This window comes from Camelus bactrianus, chromosome 7 (assembly GCF_048773025.1).
Source record: "Camelus bactrianus isolate YW-2024 breed Bactrian camel chromosome 7, ASM4877302v1, whole genome shotgun sequence".
Lineage (NCBI taxonomy): Eukaryota > Metazoa > Chordata > Mammalia > Artiodactyla > Camelidae > Camelus > Camelus bactrianus.
The window spans coordinates 14,784,184-14,803,212 of NC_133545.1; the positions used below are offsets into that span (position 1 = coordinate 14,784,184).

Below are 19,029 nucleotides of genomic sequence, written 5' to 3' on the forward strand. Positions count from 1 at the left end.
CCTGCACCTAGTGCATAGTCAGGCATAGAATTTCCACTCAATAGGTATTTGCTGAATCACTGATTTTATGAACAGACAGAAGAATTAATAATAATTGGCTCCTGATTTGTTTGGCCAATCCATCAAATTAGATCATAGTTCTAAAAAAAAAAAAAAATTGGATGCCAAATGATTCTCTTATTTCTAGTCCCTGTTTTAATATTCTGCCTTTTGAATCCATTGCCTAAGAACTGGAATCTTAAATTACTTTTTTATGGATTTCATTGAAATGAAAGACATTCGCTCTGCTTCTACTGTAATGAACATACTTTGCTTATCACTTAGGGATACAGTAGGGAATAGACAGTGCATCAGAAATAGGTACTTTGAGGAAAGTTTAATAAAGGTACTATTTGCAAAGATGAAGGCAGTAGTTAAGAAATTCAACAAAGAGTAGGTCTAGGCCCTGGGGCTAGTAATGGTGAAGTGTCATTCCCACCCCTAGTCCTGAATGCCAAGGAAGGAGTAACTTATTGATCCCAAAGAGGTCACCTAAACAGGCCTCTTATAGAAAGACACGGTCAAGTTATGGTGGGCTAAAAGGGAGAGAGCCCAGGGAAATAAGTATTATGATCTCATTTTCCTCCTATCCTCTGACATCTTGCAAGGTCCCTTAGATGACTCCAACTAGACACTAGAGGGCAAAAGAGTATGTTAACACAGTGCATACAGATCAGCTTCCCAGAATCCAGAGTGGGATGGAGAAGAGAGTGGATCAGGGAGGGTTAAAGAAAAATATCTGACATGCTCCGCCCCGCTACTTGGTGTCAGGCCAGGCGTCCAGGTGTCAGGACTCTCCCTAATGACCGATGGTAACGTTCCTCTTTTATTGTGCTTCCGGTGCTAGGGCAACCTCTCACCTGACAGATCTCCACTTGCTGCTCCCTTCAACTGCCTGCTCTAGCTGTATGCTGTCATTTAATGGGCTCTCTAGATAGTTTGCTACAGTTCTTACCTCCAACCTATCTCTTCAATCTGACTTTTCCTTGCAAGTATGACTTGACTTTAAATTGAAAAACTGTTTCTAACTCTTGAGACACTTAATGTAAGAATATGATTAGAACTCTCAGGAGTGAATAAGGGAAACGGAAAACTAAAGTCTCAGCTTTCATAGTCAGTAACTTAACTTGAAAACCTCAAGCAGCTTCATAAGAATTTATCCAGAATATTTCTAAAGATGACTATGATTTTTTTCACCCTCTTCCCCTCACCAAAAATTTAAAAAAAATAGTTCAAAGATTAAAAAAAGGAAAGACTTCCATTTTAGAAAGTTGGATTCTAGTTAGGAAAATAGGTAACAGATCTTGGTGATTCTTGAAGTATCTTGAAAAGCAAATGTGTCAGTCTCTTGAATGGGTATGTTATTTTGAAATAAGTTTTAAAAATTTAATCATTGGAATCTATAGCTGGCCCCACCAGCACCATTTAGGGACTGACTGGTCTGCACTGACATGACCTCAAGTAGCATTTGCTTATCTTGTGACAATATCCTGAAACTCCTGATTCACACTTGAGAGTAGCCCCTAAAAGACTTTCCTTACAAACTTGAACTTGTTAGGGAAGGGGAACACAATATCCTCTACTGTAAGCACATATGAAACCTATCTGTTGTCGATCAATTTTCTACTGCTTGAGTGTTACTATATATAAACTAGATAAACAACAGGTTTCTACTGTATAGCACACGGAACTGTATTCAATATTTTGTAGTAACCTATGATGAAAAAGAATATGAAAATAAATATATATGTATATGTATGCCTGAACTATTGTGCTGTACCCCAGAAACTGACACAACATTGTAAACTGACTGTACTTCAATAAAATTTTTTTTAATGTGAAAGAGCAGTCTGTTTCCTTATTTACAGGTGATCAGATTGGTGTAGGCCAAATCTTTTAACTTCATACGTCACATATTCTTCATTTTAAAAAGGCTATAATAATGACCACCGCTAAGAGTTAGGTATAGGGAGTAGCTTGGATAAAATACAGTTCACTGAAAACGTCACTAGGCATTTTGTGAAGGGGCATTTGTTCTACTAGTGATGGTTTCACTGTTTTGCTTGAGGTTAGCAGGAACTGTTCTGTTTGACGATGAATGTCAGAGCATCTGCAGGGGGAATAAGGGTCTTCCAATATTGTATGTATATTTTTTTCTTTCCTGTAGAATTTATCTGTATTTTTAATTTTCAGTAATGACATACAGGATTCCTAAAAATAGATTTACTCTGCCAGATATGTAGCTTGGTCATAAAGTGCTTATCTTCCACTGCTAAGTACAGCTAGGAGATAAAATCACATCTTGGTTAAAATAGGAGACGGTGCATTGCTTTGCTTTTCCTTGTTTATGGTGAAAAGCAAGTTTATCTTCATTCCTCATTCTTTTTAGTTTGTTTAGTTGAAACACTCATGCTTTCATTGATATTTTTTAATGTTACTTAGATTTTGCCTCTATTGTATTTTTAGGCAGAAAAGACGGATAAATGAATTTACTCTGAGGGGCATGCATTCCATTTAATTTCCTAAAGATATCTTTCAACTTAACACACAAAATAAGATTCTACACAGCATGAATTCTCTGCAACGCCTACCTAGTGGTATGCCCACTCTAATCCCAGACATACACAGATCAATCTCAAATCCTCAAATCAGATGAGCTCTTGGCAGCTGCTTAAAGCATCACAGACGGCAGATACCAACATTCAACGCCTAGCATCAATTCTAATCTTCTATAAAACATTTCTGATGTTATTTTGTTTAATCTTTAAAATGTAGTATTTTGGCTAAACCAAACAAATGAGATTTCCTGAGGTATTACAGCTAGGAAATGGTATCACCAGACCCAGAAGCCATTCTCCAACAGCTGCCCTAGTGCTCCTTCCACTCCACTAAAATAAAGGATGACCATATAATCCATTATCCAAACCAATACTTTACGGGGTGGAGGGACAAGAGGCATAATCAACTGCATCATGCTAGCTGACATGCATCAGGACCAGACCCAGGAAACCCGGTCACGTAGCTCCTATGTGTGTCCTGCTTGTGATACACCATTTGCAGGGTTTGAGTCCTGGCTGAACCACATACCAGCTGGGACCCTGGGCAATTACACGATCTCAAGAACTTCCAACTCCCCATCTATAAAATGGGCACAGTAACAACTTCTCATGTGATTATGGACAGATCCAAGTAATAAAAATGCCTGGCATATAAGATGAGTTATATCTGTGTAAGATACCGATAATTTTATTGCTGCGATATGTATGATTATTTAAGTTAAAAAAACTAAAGAATTTGAGCCACAGCCTGAAGGAAAGAATAATTGCCTTCTGGGTGGTTCGAAGTTAATTCACTATTCTGAAAAAGTGATCCTGAGGGTTCAGAAGTCTCACTTGTTTTACTAAAGCACAAGGTAAGTTGATGGGACACTGGGCACTCTGCAAAGTACAGTCTAAAAAGTCCTCAAATCTTTAGTCTCTAATACACTTTTCTACTGTAATAAGTGTCACAAATATACAGCTTTTATTGAGTGTCCCTCCTTGTTGGGCACTGTGCTAGGAACTTTTTAAATTCTACATAGTTACTTCCAGTCCTCAGAATACTGTTTATATAAACATATGTAATTTATAGCATTACTCTGTACATATAAATATGGTTAATATTTATATATGAAGACATTAAATGCCTTCCTCAAGGTCAAATAACTAGTAAATGGAGAAAGAGAGAGAGAATAGTGACCACGTATCAGGTACTGTCTCAGGTAGACAAATGCAAACATGGTCTTTGTAACTGTAAAGTCTACAAGCAGAGACAAAAATTTATTCACATAATTCTACAAACACAAATAGTGCTATGGGAACTCTAGTGAAGGACTTGATAGAGTAGAAAATCAGGAGAGACCCTCTTTAAGATGTCAAACTTGATTTGAGTTTTAAAGAATTATTATGCGTTAACCAGGTAATGAAAGGTGAGCTTTCAAGAAAGTTGTACCAGGTTCATGCGCAAAGGTCCTGTGGCAGGAGAAGGTGTGATGAGGGCAACTGTGACATGTGGCAATGTGGCAAAAGCAATGAAATCACATGGGAGTGTGGTGAAAGGTGAGGATGGAGAGGAGGGAAGGACTTGGATATAGGAATCTGGACATTTTCAAAAAAGAACTCACTAACAGCTTTTCAGTAAGGGAGTGGCATATTCAGATTTGCCTTCTGAAAAGGTCACTCTAGCTGCAAGACAGATAGGATGGTATCAGAGTTGACATGGCAAGATCAGTTAGGCTGCTTACTATGTTGTACCATTAATGCGAATGGAAGAAGCTGAGGGATAATTTGATAGATTTGATATTTATGAGGTAAAATTGGGAGGATTTGAAGTGTGATTGGGGTGAAAGTCAAGGATGATGACTTGGTTTCCATTTTGTGCACCAAGTAGATGGTTGGCTAAGAAATAGCAGAATAGGTCCAGTGTTATGGGAGAACTCATGAATGCAAGTTTGGACATGGAGAGTTTGAGGTATGTCTGACATATCTAAGAGGGGTTCTGAGATAGATGGACAACAGCATATACAGGTTTGGTATTCAGCAGAGAAGACTGGTGTGGTGATAATATTTATGTCTTATTACATTTAAGGTGATAATAAAAGCTGAAGTTATGGATGAGATTGTGTTGGGAGAGAATAATAAGATAAGAGAGAACCAAATATGTATGAAGCCTTGAGGAACTGGAACTGCCCATTGCTGGGAAAGCTGAAGCTGAGTCTTAATGACCATCAGGGAGGCTTTAGAGAATTTCTGCTGTTAGATGGAGGTGAGAATAGGTGGCAAAAGACATTTTGACCAATGCTGAGAATCAAAGAATCTAAGTTTACTTTTAAACTTAAGTATGCAAATGTCTGAATGGATCCTTTCCTGGGGCCAGAGTCAACAACACCTCATTGGCAAGGATATAGTCGTCTCTAAGGCCATTCACCATGTTACTTCTTGTATATACTTGAGAACATTTCACATTAGTTTGTGTGGGATTTGACTTGCTTCTCCTTGTTTGGAAAGAGGAAATGAATTCCAGACCAATGCCTCAAAGTCAATCATTCGGGCAAAGCACACAAAAAGAGGAAAGCTTTCCTATGCACCTAGCCCACGGAGTACTTCTAGAAACCTGAGCAAATCTGGAGTCCCTCTAAGCAATATTTTAGATGTTTGAGACATGGCAAGCAGAGGATAGAAAGAGTGCTCTGGAGACTGAGAAAGCAAAATGGAAAATTTCAAGGGTAGAGCTAGAGCTCACACTAATTTGTATTGAAATTACTGCTTTATCAAGTGAGGACCTTGCACTAGTTGGTAGACTTTTCTTAAAGAGTACCAAGGAGTACCTAGAATCTGACTTCCAGAATGCCCGCAAGTGTGTTCTAAACACGATGAATCATATGAAAAAATATTTTGTTGTTGAAACTTCTGACTGGTATAACGCTCCATTTAGGAATACAGCTTGGCCAGAACACATTCAAGGACACGGCATGTAATTGTTATCCTCTTCCAACTATTTCTGGGATCTGGCACCACTGTTTCCTCATTGCTGAATTTGGGAGTTGGAACGTCTTTGCACAGATGCCTCATCGACACTTAAGCCAACACTCCTGTGGTACGTTGAATATTTTCCATCGGTGCATGCCTCACTCCTTATATTTGTGAATCACTTTCTACTAAATTCCTACTACCATCTCTTTAAACATGCTCTTTTCCTTTTATAAATAAAATGTGTAATACATAAATGATTATACAGAACTATATAAACATATGTAATTTATAGCAATACTATATATATGGTTAAAAATATACCTACCAAAATTACACTCAATTTATAGACTATAAAATTTTTTCTTTAAGAATATACAATCTTCAATTATTTTAGTGTGTGCATTGCCTTTATTAAATAATCTCATTGTGGGATTTGGAATTCACATATGTTTAAATAACTGTCTTACAGGATTTTTAAAAGACTAAGATTCTATACCATGTCTGTATTTCTCTCTAATGAATGCTGTATTTCTTACTCTTAAATGAAAAAGCAAAGCAGTGGAAACAAGAAAGATACCAGGCAGGTTTTTAGGAATCATTCACGCTAATGGAACCACATAATCCTAATCTGCCTGTTACATGAACTAACCCGTGCATGGCCAAAGAAGACCTTGCGTCTGTTAAAACTGGCTTTCTTATAGATATGAGGACAGTGAGCATAAGCTTTAGCTCCCTTTTCATCATTTCTGAGACATTCAATAATTTTGTGCTTCCTCAGTCCTCTGAAGCTTGTGATAGTGCGAAGCTTCTCACACACTCTTGTGCCCAATAAAAGGCTTCGCAGCCTTTGTCTTCCGGATTTAGGTGCAATATTTAATCATGACAAATTCCCAGCTGATGGTCGTGCCTGCTCGTGTCCCCACAGGGCCTTGTTTCAAATAGCACATTGGCATGTCCAGAGCTCTTAGCTGGGTGACTGAGGGCCGGTGTCCACCACCTTGTAAGCAGCTGTGAGAGGGCCCTGAAGACCACAGAGGGAATCGGTGCCATGTTGCTCAGAAGTAATTACAAATGGAAGCCATTGTCTACACAGCGTTTTTTATTTTTTCCATTACAGCCTTTCATCCGTATTTTTGTTCTGTTGTTTTATTTTGATATTTAAAGCATATGTGTCATTATCAGCAGTTTTTAAAAAATTCTTTTTTTGCTTTCTGGAGTAGCAATGCCGACTACAACAAAAATCAAAAACAAGCTCTGGGGAAACAGTAGTTTTTGTGTTTGCCTTCCAAAGCATCTCTAAGCGTTAGTAAAGACCTTAGCAAAAATACTAAAGGAGGATGAAGGAAGTAAACACACAAAAAATTTACAAAGGACTTGGAAAAAGAAAAGAAGTTCTATTAAACAAGTATTGCTATTCCTTTGAGAAAGCTTAGGGGTAAGATTTTTTCCCCTCACTGGGATTTCTTATTTTTATTGCTCCTGGTTCATTCTTAATTTTATTCCTTATGGTTATTTTTTCTGCTTAAGCAAAAAAGTTGTTCTGATTATTACTTCTATGTAGGGTTGAGAGAAAGTAAAATGGCTTTAGTCAGCCTTTTAATATCTGGCCTTTGAATGACCTCCTGTACTTCTTTATTAATAAACAGAAATAGTGAGAATCCCAAGAAAAGCAAAAATAATCTGGTTGATAATCTTACTTTTTCTGTGAGATGAGACTTGCATTCTTTCTTGTTTATTTTTCAGAATACCAGACATTTTGACTATTTGACCATCTGTTACATATTCCGAGTAAATATCACTCCTAAGTTCTTATAACATTCAGAGGTAAAAAGAGCTATAAACGTAAAAAAATGTCTGAGAGGTTTCAGAAGATATATGCTGAGAAATTATCATTTTTTTCTTATACTTAGCTCTGTAGATAGTCACGTTGATATTAAAAGCATCATATTGTACAGTTGTAGACTGTTTGAGGGCACCAATCATGAAAGTATGTATTTGTAGTTGGGTCTTCTGGAGTTATGACGTATCTCAGGCATGTTTTCTCACCACGACCCCATGTACTCACTAGCATCACACTGAAGAGATGGCTTTCAGGTGGTTGGGATGTGACAGACACAAAGCTAAGACTAGCATGATCCTAATGACTATGAGAAAATTCTGCAGGTTACTGGCCATAGCACAGAGGAGACAGTAGACCTTTTTCTTCAATACTATTTGGCTGACCTGAGGGTTCAATGTCTTCTCTGGCAGAGTTTCAAATATTTTTGGAAGTAGTAGAAAGGTTATGACTCTGGACACTGTCAAGATATATGAGGTGAAACTTGTGTGTTTACATGCATGTGTGCATTTGCATCTGCATATGTCTATCAGTGTGCATGTGTGTTTGTGTGCCTAAGTGTGGTTGCGTATGTGTATTAAGAAGAGATTGAAGAATTACTTCTAAATTGCAAATTAATTACCATTAATTCTAAACAATGAAATAAGGGGATGATTTATTCTGCACATTCATGAGAAGAATGTGTTTGCATACATGACCTATGTACATCATATAAAGTGTACATCTAATGTGTCTTTTATTGGAGATAACACAGAATTCAAGCATCTGTTGTATTTACCTTTAAACTTTGATATGCTAATTGATCTTTAAGTAAATGTATCATTGTGGTTATTTTTAAACTCTGATGTTAAAATCATGGCAGTCAAAGTTTCCCAAGAGACAGAAAATATGAAGAGTCTATTTGTAAGTAAGCAACAGAATTTATGTCTTAGAAAAACTTTGCTTTGCTGTGGATAGTGTTTTAAATGTAAATTTTTTGCCATAAATAATAAATGCCTTGCTGATTATTATAATGCTTTGGTAAAAATTTTCATTAGACTATCAGAGTCAGTTGTTATGAAGTATGGTCCACATTGGGGTCGCTTGGGAATTTATTAGAAACACAGATTCTCAGATCACACCTCAGACCTACTAATAGGACCCAGCAGCCTGCCAGTGACTCAATCACAGGCTAAAGTTTGAGAACTGCTGAGATGTAAATGATGTGGTCCGAGTAAAGACACAGCATCACAAAGGTTAAAGACTCGCTCTACAGACAAAGGCAGTAAGGAGAGCAAGACTTACTATGTTGAAGAAAATAAGGGTAAAGTGAATTGTAACTTTTGTTTTTTTTTTTATACAAGTAGTCCAACTATTATCCAGATTTAGATCAGCCACCTCTGCAGCGCACTACAATTCTTTCTGGACACAGACGCAATTTATTCACTAACACCATCCCTTATCTTCCAACACTAGCTTGAAAAGGATACTCATTAAAAAAAAAATCTTTTGGTGTAACTTCCAAACATATCCACATTTCAGTAAACGTATAGTTTGAGGATTCAGATGAACTGCTGGGTAAATGGTGCAAATACAGACGATGGGTACCTTTTTTTCCCTTTTCAGGTTCCCATGATTCACTGTGCGCATGTGTGTGCACGAATATGTGAGTGTGAAGAAGCCAAAGAATAGATATTCTAGAATGTCACCTACTTAATAAATATCTATCTATATTCCACAACTTACCACATTGTGCTTCTTCCATTTTTGGTTGAAAAAGACTGATAACATGTTATAAAGTGGAAAATCCTTCCATTGTGATGGCCAGATGTTTTTCTTGTCTCAGTACTTTCAACCACCTAGTCAAGAATAGCATTTGACAATTCATCAACACAGTATGCAATTCAAATTCTAAAATATGAAATGAGAACATTTCACTGGAACAACAATAAATTAATAAGAATTGATAAAAAACGCAACTTTTTTCTTTCACTTTTTTCCTAGAAGTGATTTTGGTTCAGATAAGGGACAGCAGTTCCCAAGAGTGGATTGTGGCACAAAAGGTAAAATTTCAGAAGTGGGTAGACATCTGATAATGTCATAAAATTCAAAGAAAACTAGAGTTCACTGAAAAGCATCTCTCCCACTGCATGCCTTGGTATCTAAAGACTAATAGGAATCTTCCAAATGTTCAGTGTTTATGATTTTTCTATTAAAATGCAAGCGTGTCTTGGGACTGCATGTCCAGTATCAGCTAATATCATAACAGTATTTGCTAAGTAAAAGTCTCGTACTAATGGGCCAAAGAGAATGCTCTGGGGGAGGGTAGTTGAGTGGGCAACAGGGGCATGAATTGCTATGGAGAAAATGTAGGACCCTCAGAAACAGATCATCTATTTCATAATTTCTTGGAGAAACTCACAATATCATACTACACTAACATTTTTTTGGCACTTATGTATGGAATGCTGTATTGCCCCAAACTGAAAAGGGTGGTTTATACATACAGTGCTTGTACAATTTTTCCTTGCTTTTCAGAGTGTAAAACATTCTGAAGGTCATCCTTTCCTCCCAGTATGATTATTTTTTATTTCACAAAAATCAGTTAATTTGGAGGAGAGCGAAGCTGTATGTCAATGAACTGGTTGCGATCTCATCAGGCAATCAGACGTGAGATCAACACAGCTGTTGGAACAGAAACAGCCAGGAAGATTCTGGTTAGAAGTCTGTCAGGAGCACAGAGGCCAAAAGCATTGTTGTCATGTGGGGTGACACCAGCAAAGATTTATTAATAGATTCCTCCAAGAGATATTTAAAATCAGTACCATGTTTTCAAAGATTATGAAACAGTGTAACAGTAATACAGGTAGGGTTTTGGTTCTTCTTAAATGTCTTTCTTCAAAAGCAAATACTACTTTCTTTTAAAATTGGGCATATAAAATCTAATTTTGTTACTCTGAAGCAACATATACCATATTACATATTCAGATTTTGTGTATAATATATTTATTTGCATACAGAAATATGTATTTCTATTATACATTTTATTACTTTATTTATAGAATATGTATATTAAGCATACAGCATATTCCAGGAAGATACATTAAATATGCACACAGTTCATGCTGTAGCGTGCACCCTTTTAAGAGAAGCATATTTAAAGAGGCATGGTATTGTATATACATGCTGAAAATACACTTTGCACAATTCATCCAGCTTTGGGTGCTTCCCTAATCTATTTGCAACACCAGTGATGTGGTTGTTGAAAGGGATGCTATCAAACTGGGGAAAAGGCAACTACCAGTGAACTAAGTGGGAGAAAACAAAAGTAGATTGCATCTCTAAGTATATGTTGCCGTCATTTTGAACTCCTATATCCCCCGATGTCAGACCTTCAGGATCAAAACAATAGTGAATGGACAAAGAGCAGGAGTATGTGGGACTTCCAGCTTCGACATTCAAACCAGAAAGTTTATCCTATATGAATTACTCTATAGATGACTCTGTCCTACCATTTGGGAGCTGGTGTTAAATTAATGGTGGGGCAATCATTTCCTTTTTTAAGAAATGAACTGCCTTTTTCACATTCTTAAACTCCTCTTCTTATAAGACCATTCTGGGATATTTACATTATTGCTATGAGGAAAGAAGAAATTCTGGACAGATATTCACCTTTCCGGTGAAAATAAAAGGAGATGAATCATGTTGTTTCTGAAAGAGGCTCTTACTGTTTCTGACAGGAAAAATAGCAGCTCCAATAGAATGTGACCATATCAACTGCAACCATTTTAATGGCCAACTACTGCAACTTCAATTGACTGGACTCTGTGGCAGTCATAATTGGACATTAAGATGCTGGAAACAATGTGCTATGGGCCCGGTCTGGTGATTTTGGACATGTAGACGTGTCCTCTGTTCCTTATCTGTGAATTACAAATATACCAGACTCTATGGATGACAGTCTGTCTGATACATGACTGGTGAGCATTACCTTCTTCAAACAGGTGAACAATTTGCATTGATATTCTAATACTGATACAGGGTTATTTTCCCACTTACATAAAGCAAGCTCTAGAATCACTTTGGCACTGCTGACATTCTGACCCAAATAATTCTTAGCTGTGGGGTCTACCCTGGGCATTGTTAGCTGTTTAGCAGCAACCTCGGCCCCTAGTCACTAGATGGCAATAGCCCTCCCTCGAATTGAGACAACCAAAAGTGTGTCCATATATTGTTAAATGTCCCCCGGGAGGCAAAAATCGTCCCTGGTTGAGAGCCACTGAAATAGACAAATCCGGCAATAGTTAGTTAATACAAGCCTTTGCATACAGTTTCAATATCTTTCTAATCATTTACTATTTTCAGTGTTCTATTTTTCTGATTCCGGTTAACAAAGCTTCCATGTTGTGTCAGTCTATGGTCAATTCCTTTCTTTAATTTTAATGGCTTCTCTTTCAATAAGGTTATGGTGCATATGGTGAGGATCAAGAATAGAAGGAAGGAAGGAAAAGATGTAACGGCAATGGAGAGAAAGAGGCAGTTTGATTCACGGTCAGTTGGATTGTTAGAGCAGACAGAAAAAGACCTGAATCCAGAATCCCGAATTCTTGACTACAAAGAGTTCATCCCAGCTAGAGCTGAATCTACACCCTAATAGTACAAGAAGTTAATAAGCAGAATATTTAGCCAGTCAATTGTTTCGTTTATAGGAAACCAAATAGCCCATCGGCTTGATATCCCTTTTACTCAACTGATATGTTGACTTGAATAAAACAAAAATAAATATGGATTTAAAATGCAAAAGTTTACATTAAGGTAATTGTAGAGTAAAGGTAGAATAAACAAATCTGTATGGACTGATGCTATATGCTTATAGATAGAAGATTTGGTTAGGGGAGCGACTGAAGTTATCGAAACATAAAGGTATTTTTATAAAGAATAAGTTACATACAAATATTGTTGGCAATTTGCTTCTTAGCAATTGTCCTTTTTTGTTGTTATATACCTTGTGCTTTATTTATTAGCTCTCAGAATTGTTGAGATGCCATCAGTGAGGCAAGTCGCACAAAATAGCTCTAAAGTGCTAAGTCTCAATATTGACAAATTCATTGTGCAAAGCACATGGATATTCCTGGTCAAAATCCCATAAAGCCCGTTATCTACAGTGCAAAACATGAAGGTTGAAGAGGGTTTTATAAATCTGATTTCTATTGATTGGGCCATCTTTAGAAAATCTGATTGGAAGACTACAGCAAATACGGTAATGAAAAAAAGTTGAGGGATAAAAATAACTAAATGGGAATCAATATAATTGCATATTTATTTGAGGTACAATTAAAAAGTCTCTACATAGACAAGATTCTATATGAAGCCACTATTGGGTAATGGTTCCTGATACAACTTTTCTATGACTTATAATTAAAGAAATAATGAGAAGTGGCACAGGGAACACCACTATATTCTTTCAGATTCTGCTGAGTTCAACTGGCCTGTTTAGTTATCCATTACATTTCTGTCCTAAAGATTACTATACCTCTACTGATGGAACTTTAAAGTTAAAAAATTTTAGGGAGGATTGACGATTTGGGGAATATGAAACATGTGGTTTCAGTAAATGTTTTTGAAATTTTTTTTCCCTCCATAGGTCATAGAATGGTTATAAACCTTACTTGACTATGAATTGAACATCATCCTCTAGCCAGCACTGAAGAGAAGGTCTTATTCTCTTGGGACTGACCCAGACGTCACTGGTGCCCCGTCAGTATGTTAATCCTATTTAAGATTCCAGATGAATAAAGCAGCATCTTCTCCCTGCTGACAAAGGCCAGGAGTTCATGTTTTACAAGTTAGCATTTCATACATGGGTCAGGCAGATTCAGGTTGAAACAGGATGCCCTTTCAACCTTCTGTTTTCTTACCTCAAAATTCACCTGGTCTCAGTAAACTTTCTCCAACTAGAATGACTATTATTTAATTTGATGAAAACTTAATTTAAAAAATGACTTTGGTTTCTCATATGTTTATAAATTAGGTAGCTATTCCATTAAAATAAGAGGCTAGTTTAGTAGAAAACAAGATTGGCTAAAATATTTCACATGAAGGATTATAAGTGAACTAAATCCTTATAGGATTTTACACCCCTAAAGAACGCAAAGGACGTGGTGGGCAGGGGGGAAATGCCCCTTTCATGGTGTCTCTGGTTGTTTTTAGTGAAAGCCCTGCAGCTTTCGCCTTTGCACAGTGTAAAACGGGGAAGTACAGAAACCAATGTCATAACGAGAAAAATAATGATGTGACCTAGTTTTTTTTTTTGTTTGTTTTTGTTTGTTTGCTCTATTTTGATGGTGGGAAAAGGGAAAGGTAGAAACGATAAGCATTTATTATGTTGCGATTCTCCACACAAAACCATAACAAAAGAATAATATATGCTTAACACTTTGGAGGTCATTTCTACATCCTTTTTTTGATCTTCTTTCTTCACTTCCCCGTTGTATAATGGCTTTCTTTATGTTTAAGTCTCCAGGTTAGTTTGTAACTGTGGCATTTCATCCTCATATGGACACATGGGAACAAAAAAATTTTTTAAAAGGAGCGAGGTTATTATTCTTTTTGTGCAGAGATAAAATTATAGATTCAGAAGCCCTTCTTCAAGAGAGTACAGGAAAACGTAGATCATTCCTTAAATCCACAATTCCAACATATCTCTTTTATGGTCTCATTGCTCCTAAACTGACAGAGTTTATAAGATGCAAGTTTCTCAAACTGGAGCGTAGGCACGGTAAGAGTGTCACTGCTGGGCTCCTTAATTGCACATTCCATAATAAGACTATAAAGTGCAATGGCAGAGACTTTAAAACTAGGAGTTTTTTTTAACCTTCTTCTTATCCCCAAGCTCCCTTTGGCCACCTTCCTTCTTTACCAAGATGTTTTACCTTGTAGCGCCTATGTTCTTATAATGACACATGAGAAGGTGCTTAAAGGTCTTCTTGAAGGTGGCATTACAAAGTGCATAGCAGGCAGGGTTGATAGTGCTGTTGATGTAACAGAGCCAGTAACCAATTGTCCACACTGTGTTGGGGATGCAGGGTGCACAGAAGGTGTTAATGAGCACCATGACATTGTATGGGGCCCACGTGATGATGAAAGCCAACAGAATAGCCAAGATCGTCCTGGTCACTTTCTTTTCCCGAGAGGGAGGAGGCTTCTTTTTTGCAGGCTGCTTGGTCATCTTCACAATCTTGCGAGCAACAATGTTCTGTTTTTCTTCTCCATTCTGACCTGAAGAACCAACTAGCTCCACGGTGGTATTAGTGGGGGTACATGAGTCACCTTTTTGGGTCTTAGTGACAATTTTGATGCATGTTTGCTTTGAGTTCTCATCTTTGGAATGGCCCAGGGAAGTGGAAACTGTGTTTTCATCCTGGGTTATTTCATCATCTCTCATATTAGAGGCGACAGCACTGACTGAAGTAGAATCATTGGAGCTCTCCTTCTCCTCTCCCTGGACACAGTTTTCAGTCACAGCATCTCTGGGAGCTTTGCCATTCTGGATTTTGTTGTGCTCCAGGCCATCATCACTGCCAGGCACATTGTTGTTGTTTGGCTTCACTATCTTTCCTTGTACCAGACTTGGAGAAACTGGATCTTGGTTGGCCACAGGCTCCTTCTTGTCCTTCTTTATCCTGCTCTTACTGGCTCGGGATATGTGCCAGTATAACACAGTCATGATGATCACAGGCAAGTAGAAGGCTGCAATGGCAGTGCCAAAGGTGACAGCAGCGTTGGAAAAAAACTGAATGTAGCATTCCCCATCCTCCACAGTTCTCACCCCTACAATGAACTGCCAGAAGAGAATGGCTGGGGCCCAGAGGATGAAGGACAGGACCCACGCAGCTGCAATCATCATACCTGCCATTTTTGTGGTCCGCTTGACGGGGTAGGTGAGCGGTTTCGTGACACAGAAGTACCTGTCAAAGCTGATGATGAGCAGATTCATTACTGAGGCATTGCTGACCACATAGTCCAGGGCTAGCCAAAGGTCACACACCACAGGTCCCAAAGGCCAGTAGCCAATCACAGTGTAAAGGGTGTACAAGTTCATGGAGAAAACACCAATGATGAGGTCAGCACAGGCCAAGCTGAACAAAAAGTAATTGTTGACAGTCTGGAGGTGGCGGTTGACTTTAATAGAGACCATGACCAGAATGTTCCCAATAATGGTCACCAAACTGAGGGATCCAGCCACAAGGACAATAAAAACCACTTCGAATGTCTTATAAGGACTGGTCAGAGCCAGGCCATTGTTAGAGGAGTTTGTTGAGTTATTCATTTTGTGTTCTCTAATCAGTAGCCAAGTAGCCAAATACACATTTAAAACCTGCAGGGAAATAGAATAAAATGAACAAATACATAATATAAACATTGCTTTAAAATATATCAAATTTCTTTCTTTTGAACCACATTTTTTCTCCAAAATCTTCCTTCTTTCCCTTACATGTTTATTGTGTCTACCTGCCCAAATTCCCCATATAAAAGGCAAAGACTTTAAATGGAAGATTCAAAAGATCCTTCCAGGCTGGGAATGTATTTGAAGTCTGGTGACATTTTGAATGTGTCCATATCTAGAACTGAATATCTATCTATCGATCTATCTATCATCAATCAATTTAACTGGGCATAATATTAATGAATTGAACTAAATAAACCAAAATTATATACAAACTTTCCAAAGCATCATGGGGTTTCTGGTAAAGACATAAAAATTAATAAACCAATAGGAGAACAAAATTATGGGAGAAAGCATAAAAAGTGTGTGACTTTTATAGTCAATAGAATCTTTCTGCCTGGTTGCTTTAGTCTTTTTCATAATAATACTGATATTTATAATAATAAAGGCAAGATAATAATAATGATACTTTATTAGCCAATACATTCCCCTCAATGAGTTATTTTTTCTGATCTCCATTTTACACTTGCAGTTAGTGTCAAATAATTAGCACATTCCATGTAGTTAGAAATATTCCATAGCCTGGAAAAGAAGTTATTTACTAAATGCATATTGACATGATTACATCAATTTTATAAAAATTTTTTTCAAATCACTACCAAATCTATTATCTTACTTATCTTCCTGCCAAATCTTTGGTACAGTCAGGCTAGAATTTATATTTGTTTGGCAGAATGAGAATCTGAAGCCCAGAAAGATTAAGTAATTTATATAAGGTCACATATCAAGTCAATGGTAGAGACTAGAGACTGTTCAATCATTCACTCATTCATTTTGTCCTCACAAACTTATTAAGTAACTCTGAATTAGGCATTGTGATCTACTCTGGGTATTCCGTGATGATTAAGACAAGGTTCCTGCCTGTGAGAGGCATGTGCTCTGGTGGCAGCAATTGGGTGGTAAGGAAGTAACTATTAAACCCCATTTACTTTCTGCTGCTCAACCAAGTTGTGTTTAAGTAAACACATGCTAAACATTTTTCAGATAATATCGCCAAAGCCTGGTGACAACTGAGTGATCTTTCATAAGGGACATAGGAAAGAAAGTTGAGAATTCATCCAATAAGCTATGACACATTTCTGGGAGCACGACTTCTGAAGGAAAAAGTAGCCCAAGTTGACAAAAAATGAATGACGGCTGTCTGTATCAGAAAGCAAGCATCATTGAGAAGTTATTTGTTGGCATTTTGAAATTCAGTAATCTCTGTTCATTCAGGTCCCACTAATTACAAAGAAATACATATGGGCCAGGAGTCTTCCCTTGAAATGCACATGGAAGATGATTTGCTCAGTGCCTTTACAGTACAAATAGCATTTAAACCAAATGGGTTATTTTGTTTAGAAAGCAAGTTATCTTAAAGCATTTTTAAAAAGCAGTAACTTAGGAGGAATTTGGCCTTAATAAATAAGACCCAAAAATCATAAGCCGTAAGAAAAATATATGTAAGCACTATGGTAATTATTTGAGATTTTTGCAGAAAAAAAGTAAAAATAAAAATTGGGAAACAATATTTGTAAAGCACACAATAAAAAGTTAGCTAATGTCTTTAATATAAAAAACTTTGAAAAGAAACGAGGAAAGATTAAAAGACTAACAGTCTAGAACATTGACATACTAGTCAGAGCAAAAGCAAATTAAATGTTAACTTTTAACATATGAAAAGATATGCAACCTCACAATTTAAAAATGCAAACATGTTGTCATTAGTTGAGATACAAGAAGTAGTTTAGTCATTCCAAGACCTACTATCTTAGTCCTAAGTCATCATCCTAAGGCACCTTGAGACAAGTCACCCAAAGATGAATATAATCTAGACTGAGAAAAAAATAAATGCAGACACAAACAATGGAAATCATTTCTCCATCCACAGTTGTTAAAATTATTGGACATTATTAGTTGGACTTTCAAGTTTCCTTGGAGGGCAACTTATCTATATCTATAAAAATATATATACATTTATAAAAATTTTCAATGAAGAAACACTTGTCTCAGGAATACTATGGGGTAGGAATTTAGATTTCAGCTATCTTTATAAAAATGTATAAAGAGGTCTACTAAAGGATGTTCATTCAAAATATTATAGCTAAATAAAACCACCTGGAAATCTTAAAGCAATTCATTGACAGAGGTCTTGTCATAAATTTCTTAAGGAAGATATAAGGAAATTGAATTTGGTCTGGAGTCATGGAGAAAGTCATGGAGAAACTTTGAAGAGTTCAATAAAGAAAGGAATTTTGATAGAATGGAATTTACCATATTTTCTTCAAAGTTCTCCATATTCTATTTTACCCATCTTTGTGAATCATATTACCATCGAGTTAAAATTGTGAGCCATCTCCTGGCCTCCTGCCTCTCCCACACTTCCTGCAGCCAATGCCTAACATGACCTGTCAACTCTACCTCTTAAATATCTTTTGAATTTACATCTTGCTCCTATTTGTCACTCCCATTTCCTTATGTTACCTACCTACTTGTATCCTTGACATAAAATTTATAATCTTGCCCCCTTGCATCTTTCCAGAAGTATCTCAGAATTTCCCTAAGTATTCAACATTCAAGGCAATTACATGCTGTTCTCCAAACACAACACTGTATGTTACGACTTCTTGCCCTTTTTCATCTATCCTTGTCTCCCACCTTAAAAGCACCTCCTTCACATCCCCTCATCCTTACATCCTCACATTTCTCAACTGCCTGCCTCCTGTTCAGCTTTCAGGCATCATCAGCTTTATGAAACCCTTTTGATAGCTCTTGGCCTAGCTGCTTTGTTGTTGTTGTTCCATCTTTGCTTCCATTCCTGCTTCCACGCCTCATATTTTATTCTCTTCTGTTCTTATTTGCTTGTTTGTTTAGGTTAGAGTTATTTGAATGTCAAATGGAAAGTCGAGTTAGTCATATTCCTCAGAATATGATTCTATACCCAACACCCTTATCAGTCTCTGCAATGTCCTTCTCTTATTTTTATATTACCAATATTTTCCTTCTCTTCATTTCTAACTCTCACACTCCATCACCCCTTCTCTCCTTAAAACTTGTTCAAATTGCTTATACTTATTCTTTGGCTAGATGTGTAACTCTGGAAAAGATACATTTTTTTTCTTATGATCTTAATTTACTAAATGATACTGTTAGATCTCTACTGATAGATATTGTTCTTC

General features: G+C 37.0%; 1 protein-coding gene across 1 annotated transcript in view; it reads right to left on the minus strand.

Moving 5' to 3' along the window:
- Nucleotides 1–10,129: 10,129 nt before the first annotated feature.
- The window catches only part of CHRM2 (cholinergic receptor muscarinic 2), a 132,283-nt gene continuing 123,383 nt past the window's right edge, over nt 10,130–19,029 (minus strand). Inside the window, exon 3 of the mRNA XM_010947495.3 lies at nt 10,130–15,742. Within this exon, the coding sequence (XP_010945797.1) occupies nt 14,294–15,694 (1,401 nt within the window). The 5' untranslated portion in view covers nt 15,695–15,742 and the 3' untranslated portion in view covers nt 10,130–14,293. The remainder of the gene's footprint in view (nt 15,743–19,029) is intronic.